At 41.6% G+C, this 19,876-nt stretch overlaps 1 protein-coding gene across 1 annotated transcript in view; it reads left to right on the top strand.

The window, feature by feature from the left end:
- Positions 1 to 19,876, top strand: part of LOC148944859 (sodium channel protein Nach-like) — a 376,236-nt gene that overhangs the window by 222,129 nt on the left and 134,231 nt on the right. The window contains exon 6 of the mRNA XM_089099312.1: positions 18,602 to 18,875. Within this exon, the coding sequence (XP_088955438.1) occupies positions 18,602 to 18,875 (274 nt within the window). The remainder of the gene's footprint in view (positions 1 to 18,601; positions 18,876 to 19,876) is intronic.

Raw genomic sequence — 19,876 nt, 5'->3', positions numbered from 1 at the left:
TGAAATTCTTTCTGTAATTTAATTTGTTTAATTAATTTACATAAATTAATTTATTATTAATTAATTTACATAATTACATTAATTAATTTTTCTTTTTTTTTAATTTTAATAGTTTTTTTTATTGATGTCATTTTATTGTACTCTAATGATGATATTTTTCTTTTCCAATGATACGATTTTTTACATTCTAAGTAACTTCCCATTAATTTATATGAAATTTGTGTTTGATGTAGGAATCGAACGTGAGACCCGTGATTTCCTAAGGTAAAAGAACGACACGTTAATCGACTGAACCAACAAGCCATTGAACATATTATGATTTTAGAAATACTTCCAATGAATTGTTTCTGGGACATAGCCCAACTGATGTTAAGCGTCACATTAACGTAACAGGTTCATTCCATTGAGCTGGAACAAGTTCAAGCACATTCGATTTATCAATTGTATTTTTGATAGGTGTTGAAAGTGACCTGTTTCGGGACATTTTTATGGCATCATCATGAGAATATGCATATTACGATGATTTGAGATGCATACTAGACAAACAATTTCTTCTGATACTTGGGCCCCCAAGAACTACCCCTATCGCTCAACCCTATCCCTCCATCCTCCCTCCAACCCCTCCCCCCCCCAAAAAAATTTTTTTTTGACAGTTTTTTTAAACTTTTTTTTTACATAACTTAGAATGTCATGAAACACACTTAAAACACAAAAAATTCATATTTGATATTTTCCAGCTTCAAAATGGGAATGATGTAGATATGTGTGTCGCCACTTTTCCTATTAGAAAAATAATATTTGTAGTGACCAATGTTTTTTTTTTAACTTTTTCTTTTACATCTTAGAATGTCATGAAACACACTTAAAACACAAAAAAAAATCATATTTAATATTTTTCCACTTCAAAACGGGAATGATATAGATATATGTGTCGCAACTTTTACTATTAGAAAAATAATGTTTGTAGTGACCAATTTTTTTTTTTAACTTAAACTTTTTTTTAACTTTTTTTTCAACTTTTTTTTTACATCTCTTAGAATGTCATGAAACACACTTAAAACATAAGAATTTCACATTTAATATTTTCCAACTTCAAAATGGGCACACACACAAAGACTTACACACACACACACAAACTTGCACACACACAAACAAACACACACACACACACACAAAAACTTAAACACATACAAAAACTTAAACAAACACAAAAAAACTTACACACACACAAAAACTAACAAACATACAAAAACTTACACACACACAAAAACTTACACAAACAAAAAAACTGACACAAACAAAAAAAAATACACACACAAAAAAAAACTAACACACACAAAACAAAATATACACACACAAAAAAACTTACACACCCAAAAAAACTTACACACACAAACTTACACACAAAAAAACTTACACACACAAAAAAAAACTTACACATGCAAAAAAAATTACAAACATAAAAAAACTTAAACAAACAAATAATAAAAAACCCACGAACAAAAATACACACACACAAACACACACACACACACACAAAAACTTAAAAACAAAAAAAAACAAACAAACACCCAAAACTTACACACACACAAAAACTTACACACACACAAAAACTTACACACACACAAAAACTTATAGACACACAAAAACTTACACATACACACACACACACACAAAAACTTACACACACACACAAAAACTTACACACACACACAAAAACTTACACACACACAAAAACTTACACATACAAAAAAACTTACACACACAAACATACACACACACACACAAAGACTTACACACACACAAAAACTTACACACACACAAAAACTTACACACACACAAAAACTTACACACACACAAAAGACTTACACACACACAAGAGCTTACACACACACAAAGACTACACACACACAAAAGCTTACACACACAAAGGCTTACACACACACAAGAGACTTACACACACACAGAAGCTTGCACACACACAAAGACACACACAGCACACACACACAAAGACTTGCACACACACACAGAGACTTACACACTGCAAGGACTTGCACACACAAAAACTTACACACACACACAAGAGCTTACACACACACAAGAGCTTACACACACACAGAGCACACACACAGAACTTACACACACACACAAGACTTACACACACACAAGAGCTTACACACACACAAAAGCTTACACACACACAGAAGCTTACACACACACAAAGACTTACACACACACAGAAGCACTTACACACACACAAAGACTTGCACACACACAGAGGCTTACACACACAAAGACTTACACACAGGCACACACACAAGGCTTGCACACAGGCACACACAGAGCTTACACACACAAAGGCTTGCACACACACACAAGACTTACACACGCACAGAGACTTACACACACACAAAGACTTACACACACAAGGACTTACACACACACAGAGACTTACACACACACAGAGACTTACACACACACAAGAGCTTGCACACACACAGAGACTTACACACACACAGAAACTTACACACACACAGAGGCTTGCACACACACGAGGCTTGCACACACAAGGCACACACACACACACAGCACGAGCACACACACACAAAGGCTTGCACACACACACACACGAGACACACACACACTGAGGCTGCACACACACACTAGAGGCTTGCACACACACACGGACACGCACACACACACAGAGGCTTGCACACAGACTTGACGCAAGGCTTGCACACACACAGAGCTTGCACACACAGAGGCTTACGCACGCACAGAGGCTTGCACACACACAGAGAGCTTGCACACACACAGACACACTAGGGCTTGCACACACACAGAGACTTGCACACAGCACACAGAGACTTGCACACGCACAAAGGCTGCCTGACACGCACACACGAGAGCTTACACACACACAAGAGCTTGCACACACACACAGGACTTGCACACACGCAAGGCACTGCACCTGAGAGGCTTGCACACACACTGAGACACACGCACACAGAGGCTTGCACACACACACAGAGACTTGCACTGACACACAGAGGGCTTGCACACATGAGGAGCACGCACACACACTAGGGCTTGCACACACGCAAAGAGCACTGCACACACAGAGGCTACACACACACAGGGACACACACACACACTGAGGCTCGCACACACACAGAGGCCTAGGCACACACACACAGGAGCTTGCACGCACTGAGAGCTGCGCACGCACTGAGGCTTGCACACTGAGACGCACACACACGGAGGCTTGCACACACACACAGAGGCTGCACGCACACTGAGAGCGCACACACAGACACACGCATGAGGCTTGCACACACAAGAGGCTTGCACATGCACAGAGGCTGCACGCACACACAGAGCACGCACACACTGAGGCTTGCACGCACGCACTGAGGCTTGCACGCACAGGGCTTGCACGCACAGAGGCTTGCACGCACAGGCTGCACACACTGAGGCTTGCACGCACAGAGGCTTGCACGCACCTGAGGCATGCTTGCACACACACAGGGCTTGCACAGGCTTGCACAGAGACTTGCACACTGAGGCTTGCACGCACACTGAGGCTTGCACTGAGGCTGCACACAAGGCTTGCACACATGAGGCTTGCACTGCACAGAGACTTGCACACGCACTGAGGCTTGCGCACAGGCCTGCACAGAGGCTTGCACTGCACTGAGGCTTGCACACGCAAGAGCTTGCACACACTGAGGCTTGCACAGGCTTGCACACAGAGGCTTGCACTGCACAGGGCTACGCACTAAGGCATGCACTGAGGCACACACACTGAGGGCTTGCACTGCAGACACACAGCACGCAGGCACGCACACAGGAGCTTGCGCACACACGAGGCACACACTGAGAGCTTGCACGCACGCATGAGGCTTGCACGCACTGAGGCTTGCACACACAGAGGCACGCACAGGACTGCACGCACAGGAGCTTGCACGCACACAGACACACACACAAGAGCTTGCACACACAGAGAGCTTGCACACACTGAGGCTTGCACACGCACAAGAGCTTGCACGCACTGAGGCTTGCACGCACACAGAGACACGCACGCACAGAGGCATGCACACACAAGGGCTTGCACGCACACAGAGGCTTGCGCACACGCAGAGGCTTGCACACGCACTAGGGCTTGCACACACAAAGGCTTGCACGCACACAGCACAGAGGCTTGCACGCACACAGAGGCTTGCGCACGCACAGGCTTGCACGCACAAGAGCTTGCACACAGAGACTTGCACACACAGAAGGCACGCACACACAGAGGCTTGCACACAGGCACGCACAGGCACACGCACAAAGGCTTGCACGACGCACAGAGGCTTGCACACTGAGGCTTGCACACACAGAGGCTTGCACACACGAGAGGCTTGCACACACGACAGAGGCTTGCACACACAGAGGCTTGCACGCACTGAGGCTTGCACACACAGAGGCTTGCACACACAGAGAGCACACGCACGAGGCTTACGCACGCACAGAGCTTGCACACACACAAAGGCTTGCACACACTGAGGCACGCACACGCAAGAGCTTGCACACCTGAGGCTTGCACACACACGAGAGCTTACACACGCACAAGGGCTTGCACACACTGCAGAGCTTGCGCACTGAGGGCTGCACACACAGGCATGACACGCACACAGAGGCTTGCACACACTGAGGCTTGCACAGCACAAGGGCTTGCACTGACACTGAGGCATGCGCACACACAAGGGCTTGCACGCACACTGAGGCTTGCACACGCAGAGCTGCACGCACTAGAGGCTTGCACGCACACTGAAGGCACGCACGCACAAGAGCTTGCACGCACAGAGACACACTGCACACGCAGGCTTGCGCACCTGAGAGCTTGCACACACACAGAGAGCTTGCACACGCACAGAGACACACGCACACAGAGGCTTGCACAGACGCGCACGCACACGAGGCTTGCACACACACAGACGCACGCAGCACTGCACTGAGGCTTGCACACACATGAGGCTGCACACACGAAGGCTTGCGCACACACAAGGACTTGCACACAGAGCTTGCACACACACAGGCTGCACACACACAGAGGCTTGCACGCACACAGAGCTGCACACGCACACTGAGAGCATGCACACGCACAGGAGCTTGCACACACAAAGGCAGCTTGCACACACAGAGAGCTTGCACACACGCACAGAGACTCACACACACACAAGGCTGCACACACTGAGGCTGCACACACACAAAGGCTTACACACACACACAGACACACACACACAGAGACTTACACACACACAGAGACTTACACACACAGAGACTTGCACACACACGAAGACACACACACACACAGAGCACACACACACAGAGGCTTGCACACACACAGAGACACACACACACGAGGCTACACACACAGAGAGCTTACACACACACAGAGACTTGCACACACACAGAGACTTACACACACACTGAGGCTACACACACACAAGAGCTTACACACACACAAGGACACACACACACACAGAGGCTTACACACACACAAGAGCTTACACACACACACAAGGACTACACACACACAGAGGCTTACACACACACAGAGACTTACACACACACAAGGACTTGCACACACACACAGAGGCTGCACGCACACACAGAGACACACACACACAGAGGCTTACACACACACAAAGACACACACACACAGAGCACACACACACAAGGCTGCACACACACACACTGAGGCTTGCACACACACAAAGACACACACACACTAGAGGCATACACACTAGCACACAGCACTGAGGCTGCACACACGGACACACTACACACACACATAGGGACTTACACACACACAGGAGCTTACACACACACTGAGGCTGCACACACACAGAGACTTACACACGCACACAGGACTGCACACACACACTAGGAGAACTTACGACACACACAAGAGCTTACACACACACACAGGGACTTACACACACAGAGGCTTACACACACACAGGACACACACACTGAGACAGCACACACACACAGCACTGACACGCACACACTGGAGGCTTGCACACACACACCTGAACACTGACACACACAGACTACACACACAGGACTGACACACACGCACAGAGGCTTACACACACACTAGAGACACTTGCACACACTAGGGCTTGCACACACACAGGGACTTACACACACACTACCTAGGGCTTGCACACACACATGAGGCTTACACACAGAGGCACGCACACACCTGAGGCTGCACACACACACACACACACACTGAGACACACACGCACACATAGAGCTTGCACACACATGGAGACTTACACACACACAAGGGCTTACACACGCACAGGGACTGCAGCACACGCAGGGCTGCACGCACACACACAGGGCTTGCACACACAGAGAGCTTACACACACACAGAGACACACACACACTGAGGCTTGCACGCACACAGCACACGAGGCTTGCACACACACAGGGCTTGCACACACACAAAGGCTACACACGCACAAGAGACACACACACAGAGGCACACACACACAAGGGCACGCACACACTGGAACACACAGCACGCAAGAGAGCTTGCACACACACAGAGGCACACACACAAAGACTTACACACAGCACATGAGGCTGACACACACACTAAGGCTTGCACACACACAGAGACACACACACACAAGGCTACACACACAGAGACGCACACACACAAGAGCTTACACACACAAGAGCACACACGCACAGAAGCTTGCACACACAAGGGCTTACACACACACACATGCACACACACTGAGGCACGCACACACAAGAGCACGCACACAGAGCACACACACACAGAGACTTGCACACACAGCGACACACACACATGAGGCTTACACACACAGAGAGCACACGCACAAGGCTTGCACACACACACAAAGAGCTTACACACACAAAGAGCTTGCACACACACAAGGCTTGCACACAGCAGGCTTGCACGCACTGCAGAGCACACACACACAAGGGCTTACACACACAGAGACTTGCCTGCAGAGCACACACACACTAGAGGCTTACACACACATGAGAGCTTACACACACTAGAGACTTGCACACACACAGGGCTTACACACACACAGAGGCTCATGCACGCACACAAGAGACACACACACACAGAGGCAGCACACACACACACAGAGACACACACACACTAGGGGCCTGCACGCACAGCTGACACAGCACAGACACGCACACTAGGGGCTTGCACACGCACATGAGGCTTGCACACACTGAGGGCTTGCACACACACAAGGGCTGCACACACACAGAGCTTGCACACACCTGAGGGCTGCACACACCTAGAGGCACACACACACTGGAGGCTTGCACACACTGAGGGCTTGCACACACACAGAGACACACACACACTAGGGCTTACAGCCTGAGGCTGCACACACACACGGACTTGCACACACAAGGGCTTGCACACACTGAGGCTTGCACACTGAGGCACACACGACGCACGCACAGGGCTTGCACACACACTAGGGCTTGCACACACACACACTGGGGCTTGCACACACACTGAGGGCTTGCACACCTGAAGGACACACACACTGAGGAGCTACACACACACAAGGACTTGCACACAGGCCACACCTGAGGAGCATGCACACACTGAGGCTTGCACACACAGCACAAGAGACATGCACTGACACTGCAGACACACGCACACACACTGAGGCTTACCTAGGGCTTACACACACAGGGCTTGCACACACTGGACACGCACACTGAGGGCTTGCACTGCCTGAGGGGCTGCACGCACACTGGACACACCTGGAGCAGCACACACACACAGGGGCTGCACTACATAAGGGCTGCCACTGAACGACACACCTGGGGGCTGCCTGGACACACGCCTGGGGCTGACACACCTGGAAGCAGGCTGCACACTGAGGGCTGCACACACCTGAGGGCTTGCACACACGCTAGGGGCTGCACACACGCACAGAGGACTGCACACACACACACGAGACACACACACACAAGGAACACACGCACACAGACTGCCTGAGGCACACACATCAGAGGGCTTACACACACTGAGGAGCTGCACACGCACTGAGACAGCACACACACAAGAGCTTGCACACACTGGAGGCTTGCACATGCCTAAAGAGCTGCACACACACGAGGCTTGCACACACTAGGGGCACAGCACTGGGCTACACACTGAACACACACACAGAGACACACACACACAAAGCTTACACACACACAAAGACTTACACACACACGAAGACTACACGACACTAAGGCTCACACACACACAAAGACTTACGCACACACAGAAACTTACACACACAAAGACTTACAGACACAAAAAGACACACACACACAAAGAAACTTACACACACACAAAACTTACAAACACGCACAGAAACTTACACACACACACAAAAACTTACACACACAAACACACACACACAAAAACTTACACACACACAAAAACTTACACACACACAAAAACTTACACACACGCACAAAAACTTACACACACACATACACAAAAACTTACACAGACACACAAAAACTTACACACACACACAGAAACTTTCACACACAAAAACTTACGCACTCACACAAAAACTTACACACACACACAAAAACTTACACACACAAAAACTAACACACACACAAAAACTTGCAAACACACACACAAAAACTTACAAGCACACACACAAAAACTAACACACACACACACAAAAACTTACACACACACAAAAACTTACACACACACAAAAACTAACACACACACACACAAAAACATACACACACACAAAAACTTGAACACACACAAACAAACAAAAACTTACACACACACAAAAACTTACACACACACACAAAAACTTACACACACACAAAAAAACTTACACACAGAAAAAAACTTACACACACACAAAAACTTACACAAACACAAAAACTAAAACACAAACAAACAAAAAAACTTACACACACACACACACACACACACAAAAACTTACACACGCACACAAAAACTTACACACACACAAAAACTTAGAAACACAAAAAATACAGAAACACACAAAAACTAAAACATACAAAAACTTACACACACACAAAAACTTAAACACACAAAAAAATTAAACAACCACAAAAACTTACACACACACATATAAAAACTAACAAACACACACAAACTTACACACGCACACAAAACTTCCACACACAAAAAAACACACACACACAAAAACTTACACACACACACACAAACTTACACACACACACAAAACTTACACACACATAAAAACTTACACATACACAAAAACTTACACACACACAAAAAAACTTACAAACACACAAAAACTTACACACACACATGAGAACTTACATCCACACAAAAACTTACACACACACAAAAACTTACACACACACAAAAACTTACACCCACACAAAAACTTACACATACCTAATAACTTACACACACACACAAACTTACACACACAAAAAAAAACTTACACACACACACAAAAACTTACACACACACAAAAACTAACACACACACAAAAAAACTTACACACACACAAAAACTTAAACACACACAAAAACTTACACACACACATAAACTTACACACACACACAAAAACTTACACACACATACAAAAACTTACACACACACACACAAAAACTTACACACACACACACGCAAAAACTTACACACAAAAAAACTTACACACATACAAACACACAAAGTGTGTTTTTCCAGGTGATGGAGTTTCCATGGATGGGGGGGGGGTAAGTGTGGATGGGGGGTGAGGGGTTGAGGGTGTGGGTGAGTGTGTTTTTTTGTGTGTGGGTAAGTTTTTTTGTGTGTGTGTAAGTTTTTGTGTGTGTGTAAGTTTTTGTGTGTGTAAGTTTTTGTGTATGTGTATTTTTTTGTGTGTGTATAAGTTTTTGTGTGTGTTAAGTTTTTGTATGTGTGTAAGTTTTTGTGTGTGTGTGTTAGTTTCTGTGTGTGTGTAATTGTTTTTGTGCGTTTTCTAGTTTTTTTGTGTGTGTATGTTTTTGTGTGTGTGTATGTTTGTGTGTGTGTATGTTTTATTGTGTGTGTGTATGTTTTTTTGTGTGTGTGTAAGTTTTTATGTGTGTGTAAGTTTTTGTGTGTGTGTGTAATTGTTTGTGTGTTTGTTTTATTTTTTGTTTGTGTGTAGTTGTTTGTGTGTGTGTCAGTTTTTGTGTGTGTGTAAGTTTTTTTGTGTGTGTAAGTTTTTGTGTGTGTGTGTAATTTTGTTTGTTTATGTAAGTTTTTTTGTGTATTTTTGTTTTTGTGTGTGTGTGTGTGTGTAAGTGTTTTTGTGTGTTTGTTTGTGTAAGTTTTTGATTGTGTGTTTTTTTTTGTGTGTTTGTGTATTTTTTTTTGTGTGTAATTTTTTTTGTGTGTGTTAGTTTTTTTGTGTGTGTGTAAGTTTTTGTGTGTGTGTAAGTTTTTTTTTGTGTGTAAGTTTTTGTGTGTGTGTGTTTTTTTGTGTGTGTTAGTTTTTTGTGTGTGTGTGTAAGTTTTTTTGCGTGTGTAAGTTTTTTGTGTGTGTGTAAGTTTTTATGTGTGTATAAGTTTTTGTGTGTGTGTGTAAGTTTTTGTCTGTGTGTGTTAGTATTTTTGTGTGTGTGTAAGTTTTTGTGTGTGTAAGTTTTTATGTGTTTTTAAGATTTTTTGTGTGTGTAAGTTTGTATGTGTGTGTAAGTTTTTGTGTGTGTGTTAGTTTTTGTGTGTATGTAAGTTGTTAAGTGTGTAAGTTTTTGTGTGTGTGTGTGTAAGTCTTTTTGAGTGTGTAAGTTTTTGTGTGTGTGTAAGTTTTTGTGTGTTTGTAAGTTTTTGTGTGTGTGTGTAAGTTTTTGTGTGTGTGTGGCAGTTTTTTGTGTGTGTGTGTGTAAGTTTTAGTTTGTGTGTAAGTTTTTGTGTGTGTTTAATTTTTTGTTTGTGTGTGTAAGTTTTTGTGTGTGTGTAAGTTTTTGTGTGTGTGTAAGTTTTTGTGTGTGTGTAATATTTTATGTTTGTGTGAGTTTTTTTGTGTGTGTGTAAGTTTTTGGCATGTGTGTGTAAGTTTTCGTGTGTGTGTGTGTATGTGAGTTTTTTGCGTGTGTGTGTGTGTGTGTGTGTCTGTGTGTGTGTGTGTGTGTGTGTGTGTGTGTGTGTGTGTGTGTGTGTGTGTGTGTGTGTGTGTGTGTGTGTGTGTGTGTGTGTGTGTGTGTGTGTGTGTGTGTGTGTGTGTGTGTGTGTGTGTGTGTGTGTGTGTGTGTGTGTGTGTGTGTGTGTGTGTGTGTGTGTGTGTGTGTGTGTGTGTGTGTGTGTGTGTGTGTGTGTGTGTGTGTGTGTGTGTGTGTGTGTGTGTGTGTGTGTGTGTGTGTGTGTGTGTGTGTGTGTGTGTGTGTGTGTGTGTGTGTGTGTGTGTGTGTGTGTGTGTGTGTGTGTGTGTGTGTGTGTGTGTGTGTGTGTGTGTGTGTGTGTGTGTGTGTGTGTGTGTGTGTGTGTGTGTGTGTGTGTGTGTGTGTGTGTGTGTGTGTGTGTGTGTGTGTGTGTGTGTGTGTGTGTGTGTGTGTGTGTGTGTGTGTGTGTGTGTGTGTGTGTGTGTGTGTGTGTGTGTGTGTGTGTGTGTGTGTGTGTGTGTGTGTGTGTGTGTGTGTGTGTGTGTGTGTGTGTGTGTGTGTGTGTGTGTGTGTGTGTGTGTGTGTGTGTGTGTGTGTGTGTGTGTGTGTGTGTGTGTGTGTGTGTGTGTGTGTGTGTGTGTGTGTGTGTGTGTGTGTGTGTGTGTGTGTGTGTGTGTGTGTGTGTGTGTGTGTGTGTGTGTGTGTGTGTGTGTGTGTGTGTGTGTGTGTGTGTGTGTGTGTGTGTGTGTGTGTGTGTGTGTGTGTGTGTGTGTGTGTGTGTGTGTGTGTGTGTGTGTGTGTGTGTGTGTGTGTGTGTGTGTGTGTGTGTGTGTGTGTGTGTGTGTGTGTGTGTGTGTGTGTGTGTGTGTGTGTGTGTGTGTGTGTGTGTGTGTGTGTGTGTGTGTGTGTGTGTGTGTGTGTGTGTGTGTGTGTGTGTGTGTGTGTGTGTGTGTGTGTGTGTGTGTGTGTGTGTGTGTGTGTGTGTGTGTGTGTGTGTGTGTGTGTGTGTGTGTGTGTGTGTGTGTGTGTGTGTGTGTGTGTGTGTGTGTGTGTGTGTGTGTGTGTGTGTGTGTGTGTGTGTGTGTGTGTGTGTGTGTGTGTGTGTGTGTGTGTGTGTGTGTGTGTGTGTGTGTGTGTGTGTGTGTGTGTGTGTGTGTAAGTTTGTATATTTGTCTGCAAGTCTTTGTGTGTGCCCATTTTGAAGTTGGAAAATATTAAATGAGAATTTCTTTTGTTTTAAGTGTGTTTCATGACATTCTAAGAGATGTAAAAAAAAAGTTGAAAAAAAAGTTAAAAAAAAAGTTAAGTTAAAAAAAAATTTTTCACTACAAACACTATTTTTCTAATAGTAAAAGTTGCGACACATATATCAATATCATTCCCGTTTTGAAGTGGGAAAATATTAAATATGATTTTTTTGTGTTTTAAGTGTTTCATGACATTTTAAGATGTAAAATAAAAAGTTAAAAAAAAAAAAAAAAAAATTGGTCACTACAAATATTATTTTTCTAATAGGAAAAGTTGCGACATACATATCTATAATATTCCCATTTTGAAGTTGGAAAATATTAAATATGAATTTTTGTGTTTTAAGTGTGTTTCATTACATTCTAAGAGATGTAAAAAAAGCTAAAAAAAATTGGGGGGGGGGGGAGGGAGGAGGGGTAGGGGTTGGAGGGAGGGTGGAGGGATAGGGTTGAGCGATAGGGGTAGGACTTGGGGGCCCAAGTATCAGAAGAAATTGTTTGTCTAGTATGCATCTCAAATCATCGTGATATGCATATTCTCATGATGATGCCATAAAAATGTCCTGAAACAGGTCACTTTTAACAGCTATCAAAAATACAATTGATAAATCGAATGTGCTTGAATTTGTTCCAGTTCAATGGAATGAACCTGTTACGATATTGTGACGCTTAACATCAGTTGGTTAATGTCCCAGAAACAATTCATTGGATGTATTTCTAAAATCATAATATGTTCAATGGCTTCTTGGTTCAGTCGATTAACGTGTCGTTCTTTTACCTTAGGAAATCACGGGTCTCACGTTCGATTCCTACATCAAACACAAATTTCGAATAAATCAATGGGACGATACTTAGAATGTAAAAAATCGTATTATTGGAAAAGAAAAATATCATCTTTAGAGTACAATAAAATGACAACAATAAAAAAAACTATTAAAATTAAAAAAAAAATTAATGTAATTATGTAGAATAATTAATAATAAATTAATTTATGTAAATTAATTAAAAAAATTAAATTACAGAAAGAATTTCACAATTTCAAACAAAGGAAACATCACGCACTTTGAACACAGATCAGCACGAATTTTCACGGTAGTTGAATTCCGGTCATTACACTGTCTGCTTGTATGGCGGGTGTACTGTCCGCTACTTATCATTATAGATATAGGGGAGTACTGTCTGCTAATTATCATTATAGCTATATGGGTACCACCCTCGTTTCTATCATTATAGCTATATGGGTACCACCCTCGTCTCTATCATTGTAGCTGTACTACTAGTGGCCTCAATTCTTTGGGTTCGTCAGAAGAAACGTTAAGGGCGTTTTTTTCCTTAAGTTTAAACGATTAATTTTAGTGTAAGTGAATATTTTTGCTGGAAAAATGCCCCCTAAAATGTCATATGTGCAATAATGCCTGCTAGAGGCTGCCGTGTCTGAACCATTCAATGTCATAGGCTCTGAATTAGCATGGTACGTAACAATCTAGCAAATAAAATGTCAAGTTCCCGCTGTCTAATTAAAAACAATTGTCATTTTTTTAGTTTACAAAATTTATTTTTTTGAGAGAAAAAGGTTGAAATTGTCCAATCAAAAACAATGGTCATTTTTTAATTTACAAAATTAATTTTTTTAGAGAAATAGGTTGAAGAATCCACATGTATTTTAATTTGCCGCCAGAGGTTGTTGTCAGGGGGGTGGTATATGGTGCCACGCTGGCCTCAATTCTTAGGGTTCATCAGAAGAAACGCTAATGGTGTTTTTTTTTTCTTTAAGTTTAAACGATCAATGCTAATGTAAGTGAATATTCCTGAAAAAAGTCATATGTGAAATAAAGACTGCTAGAGGCTGCCGTGTATCATTCATTCAGTGTCAAAGGCTCAGAGTTAGCATGAACATCAAAATCTAGCAACAAAATGGCAAGTTTCCGATGTCCAATTAAAAACAATGGTAATTTTTTAGTATACAAAATCTATTTTTTTAGAGAAAGAGGTTGAAGCACCCACATGTATGGTAGTATACCCCCTGAGGGTTTTTTCAGGGGGTGGTATATTGTGCCAGACTGGCCTCAATTCTTAGGGTTCATCAAAAGAAGCGCCAATGTCGTTTTCCCCTTAAGTTTCAACGATCAATTTTAGTGTAAGTGAGTATTTTTGGTTGAAAAATGCCCCCAAAAATGTCGTATGTGCAATAATGCCTGCTAGAGGCTGCCGTGTGCCAACCATTCAGTGTCACAGGCTCAGAGTTAGCATGGTATATAGCAATTGAGCAATGAATTGGCAAGTTCCTGATATCTAATTAAAAACAATTGTCATTTTTTAGTTTGCGAAATTTATTTTTTTTAGAGAAAAAGCTTAAAATTGTCCAATTAAAATCAATGGTAATTTTTTAGTTTACAAAATTTATTTTTTAAGAGAAAGAGGTTGAAGAATCCACATGTATGACAATTTTCCCCCGGAGGGTGTTGTCAGGGGAGGGGGAGGGTATATTGTGCCACACTGGCCTCAATTCTTGGGGTTCGTCAGAAGAAACGCTAATGACGTTTTTTCCTTAATTTAAACGATTACTTTTAGTGTAAGTGAATATTTTGCTCGAATAATGCCCCCGAAAAATGTCATATGTGCAATAATGCCTGCTAGAGGCTGGCATGTATCAAACATTCAGTTTCACAGGCTCGGATTTAGCTTGGTACATTACAATCTACTTGCCCTACAATTAACAATCTACTGCCGTGTATCATTCAGTTTCACAGGCTCGTAGTTAGCATGGTAAATTACAATCTACTTGCCGTGCAATCTAATTTGCCCCCTGAGGGTATTTTACGGGAAGAGGTGATATATTGTTCCACACTGGCCTCAATTCTTAGGGTTCGTCAGAAGAAACGTTAATGACGCTTTTTCCTTAAGTGTAAACGATTAATTTTAGTGTAAGTGAATATTTTTGCTTGAACAATGCCCCCGAAAAATGTCATATGTGCAATAATGCCTGCTAGAGGCTGCCGTGTACCAACCATTCAGTGTCACAGGCTCGGAATTAGCATGGTAAATTACAATCTAGCAATGAAATGGCAAGTTCCCGCTGTCTAATTAAAAACAAGGGTCATTTTTTAGTTTACAAAATTTATTTATTTGAGAGAAAAAGGTTGAAATTGTCCAATTAAAAACAATGGTCATTTTTGAGTTTACAAAATTTATTTGTTGAGAGAAAGAGGTTGAAGTATCCACATGTATTATCATTCACCCCCTGAGGGCATCGTCAGGGGGTAGTATATTTTGCCACGCTGGCCTTAATTCTTAGGGTTCATCAGAAGAAAAGCTTAGGGAGGTTTTTTCATTAAGTTTAAACAATCAATTCTAGTGTAAGTGAATATTTTTGTTGGAAAAATGCCCCCGAAAAATGTAATATGTGCAGTAATGTCTGCTAGAGGCTGCCGTGTATCAAGCATTCACTGTCAAAGGCTTGAATTTAGCATTGAACATCACAATTGAGCAATTAAATAGCAAGTTTCTGGTGTCCAAATAAAAACAATGGTCATTTTTTAGTTTACAATATTTTTTTTTTAGAGAAAGAGGTTAAGAATCCACATGTATGATAATTTCCTAAATTTGCATCTATTATCAACCTTGCCCGTCTGGAAACGATTACAAGGATGTATTTTTATTTGGTAATTGGTTCTTTTTGTTTATACTTTATCCATTATAAGCTTTTTCAAGTTTTAGTTTTTTTGTCGTGTTTTTAATTGCTTTTTCATTCTTTTAATAACGTTGTAATTTTTTTAACTAATAGAAATTTTATTTACAAAAGTTTATGTTTTTAATATTTATTTCTTAGGACGAATCTTCAATACCTAAGCGTTTACACACTTTAAGCATCATGTAGTGCCCTTTCGCCTTTATTGCTAAATAAACATTAAGAACAATTCACAATAGTATCTGGTATCACTCCCTAAGAAAGCATTTCTTAATGCAAAAGGTGCAATTTCTGGAAATAGATATTCTCCGCCTGTATGCCAATTATTACAGATGTAACAAACACCTCTTTCTAGCAATTGAAACATGGGAAATCTAGTTGCGTGCAATACGTTATTTCTAGAATGTATTAACCATTACAGAATATTGGAAATAACGCGCTGTTCCTGGCGCCTGGGGAGTTGTTGTATTAAATGGAAATTGATCTTTCGAGTCCTACCAAGGACAAAGAACTAAAAAAAGACCTTGAACGTTTCGACGAAAAGTAAGTTCTCAAAAAGTATTATGTGACAGTGATGTGTGCGCTGCCATCACCTTAGATGTGCGCTTTCATTACACAGCACCCACGTGTGCGCCGCCTGAAACTGTTACTATTTAAAATTCTATAGGAGTCTGCCAAGGATGTCATGGAAATATACTATTGAAATCTTGCGATCTGTGTCTTGGAAACAGGGGTGTGTCATGTGACGTCACGGGATTCCAGGGCGCGTTGTTGAAATTCTATGAAAAATCTGCCAGGGGTGTCATGGAATATATTAAGAACCAGGGGTTTGTCGTGAGACTTCACAGGACGTGCGTTTGAAAGCAGAGATGACTTTAAAACGGGGTCTTGTTAGAATCCAGGGTCTTTTTGGAATCTTTCCAGCTGCATCACGGAAACATGGCGTCGCGGAACCGGGAAAAACAGGGATGCGTCGTTAAACCTTCTTCTTTCGCCATTAAACCTCCTTCTTGCGCCATTAAACCTTCTTTTTGCGCCGTTAAACCTTCTCCTTGCAACGTTAAACCTTCTTCTTGGTTAAAGGAATAAAATAGTTGTCCCTAGGGATGTCACAGAAAGCCTTATGGCCTCACAACTAAAAAGTTCAAAACTGATCAAGAAGCAGAGAATAAACATTCACGTCACTCCTACTTAGCCAATCGGTGTGTAATGGTTAATCTACATTATTTAAAGCCATTACTACTGGGGCTACATAGTTGTGTCAATCCCAAACGTATATTCGTTAAACTTTTTGACTTTCTTGAATCGGATGACAATCTCAAAAATGTCATCCATTACCATAGAAATTGAGTTGTTACCTAAGGGTAAAATGGCACAGAAGGGGGTGTTTTCCCTCTAATATGTTTAGATGTTTATAAAGGACTTTAGGTATTTATATCATAGGTAGAGCAATAGCGTTGTTTAAGTAATGAGCGATGTGGGCTCAAAGTATTATTTATTTATTTGATTTTTTCTAACCAAGGCAGTTTGTATATAAAGAACTGTCATAGAAACTTCGAAAGGAGCTCATTCGATAAGAATTTGAAAGTTTTAGTGCCATTTTTAAGAGTCAAAAGTGATCAAAGGTCAACTAGCCCCCCTCCCACGCCCTCTTTTCCCCAAATTAATCATATCGAAATTATGAGATAGCCATTTTGTTCAAAATAGTCCAGAGGGTATCTAGCAATGCCTCCAAGTATTACACAAACCATCAGAGTCTGAGGGTTGTAAGTCATGCCCTGGGGCTATATAGGATCTTTATAGAAGGAGTGGTCTTAAGAACTTTGGAGGAGGCTCATCTGATTGGAAATGTAAATTTATAGTTCCTTTTTTTTTAGTTAAAATTAATTGAAGGACAGCTAGGACAGCTAGGAGTTCTTTACTTTTCTTTGAAAAACTCTTTTTTGGAAAAAGTTTTTAAATTGATTTCTAATAAAATGAGCCCCTTTTCAACTTTCCATGACTGAAAATTCCATACGGAGTCTTCAAGGAGAAAATAAATAAATAAAATAAAAATTAATACATGGGAGGCATTAAGCTCTTTATAGAGGCAATGTTGGATCGTTGCCTCTGATTAGCTGTAGCATATCTCCTCCCTAGTAGGGAGGAAATATACTTCCTATCCTAGGAAATATCTACTAGGACTTCTACTTCTTAAGAAATATATTCTAGGGAGGTCGTTGCCCTCCCTAGTAGAGCGTGTTTAAATATATTTTTATATTTACTTGGTGATTCTGAATTTTAAAAACAGGCATTCTATGGTCAAATGTTGTTCTGTATTCAGATAACAATATAGGAAAACTATCAAAGTGTCTTTAGGGAATCACATTACAATGTCGTATAACGAAAAACTGTCAACCATGTGCTATTATGCTAGAATCCTATAATCTTTTATCTGATAATCTTATAGGCGGATAATCTTATATCTAATGCAAAATACAATCACAGGCATTTTTTGACATTTTTTAGGTTTTGGTTGGTCATTCTGAGGAATTTCCAGATCCAGGAAAGCGGGGTTTCCTTGTTGGTCCTGGAATGGAGCTTTACACTGCTATTACACCAGCAATTACTTCCACGGATCCTAGAGTGGAATCAGCCGGTCTGCCACTTGAGAAGTTGATGTGCCGCTTCAACTCATTTAAACTTAAATGGCTGCCTGCATATACAAGTGCATCCTGTCTGATTGAATGTGAAACAGAGGCCATGATAAAAATGTGTGGTTGTCGGCCGTTTTATTACCCAGGTAAAGAAGTTTTAAAACTAGAGATTAGCAAATTAGTCGTTGCTTATCCATCTACCACCACTTACCACTGATATTTCTATCGCCGATCTCCACCGATATCCATCTACCACCGATATTTATTTAACACACGAGTTATTTAGAATGGAATTTTAGTGATTAGCTCTAACTAGCTAAGAAAAAAAATATTCATCGTAAGGGTAATATCCTATACCGTGTTTTTTACGCAGCTAAGGATTGATAACGACGCTCCTTCACTGGCATGCCTTTGGTAAAACTAATGTCAGAAGTAAGATAACCAAGTCAGGGCTCTATTGATCTAAGGTCGGAGCAGTTGCTTTTTAATCTTGTATCCAAGAAATTTTACGTTATCTAAAATGAGATATACAGCTGCTATTGTCGGTGCTCAAGCAGATCAAGAAATGTAGATAACTTAAATGTTAAGTAATGTGCGTCCACCTGACCATCAAAAGAAATGTTGATGGCAGTGCGTCCAATGGTTTTTAATGGGATCAGTGGGTAATGGGATTTAGAAAACCAGTTGCTAGAAAAACACTACGATAAAATCGATGAAGAATAGGGAGCAACTATTTGTTTATTTATTATCTCCATTCCTCCTTCCAAGATCTGAGAATGCAAAACCATGAGCATAAAATATTTATGCGTTCGAAAAAGTAAACACGGTTGCTATAGCCAAGGAAAATGTAGACACAAATTTCCATAAAGTGTTTTAGTACTTTTAAAAAAAGCTTCTTATTGTTCTAATTAAACGAACCTAGCGTTTGAGGAGTCGTTCTTAGGAAATTGTAACAGAATTCAAACTTTAGCATAGCGAAACAAGAGCGAAGTGTTGAGGAGGAGCAACCCCCCCCCCATACATGTAATAATCTCTTTTCGTCTTAAGTTTTAATGTTGCTCCTTATTTTTAGTTGAAAAAAAAATATTCAATTTCTGGATGTTTTTTACAAAATGTCAGGAAATCCGGCTACCCCTCCACGGAAAAA

The sequence above is a fragment of the Artemia sp. Qi Xiang Cuo genome, chromosome 13 (genome assembly GCF_049724085.1).
Source record: "Artemia sp. Qi Xiang Cuo chromosome 13, ASM4972408v1, whole genome shotgun sequence".
NCBI classification, from domain to species: Eukaryota; Metazoa; Arthropoda; class Branchiopoda; order Anostraca; family Artemiidae; genus Artemia; species Artemia sp. Qi Xiang Cuo.
This window is presented reverse-complemented; position numbering and strand designations above follow the sequence as displayed.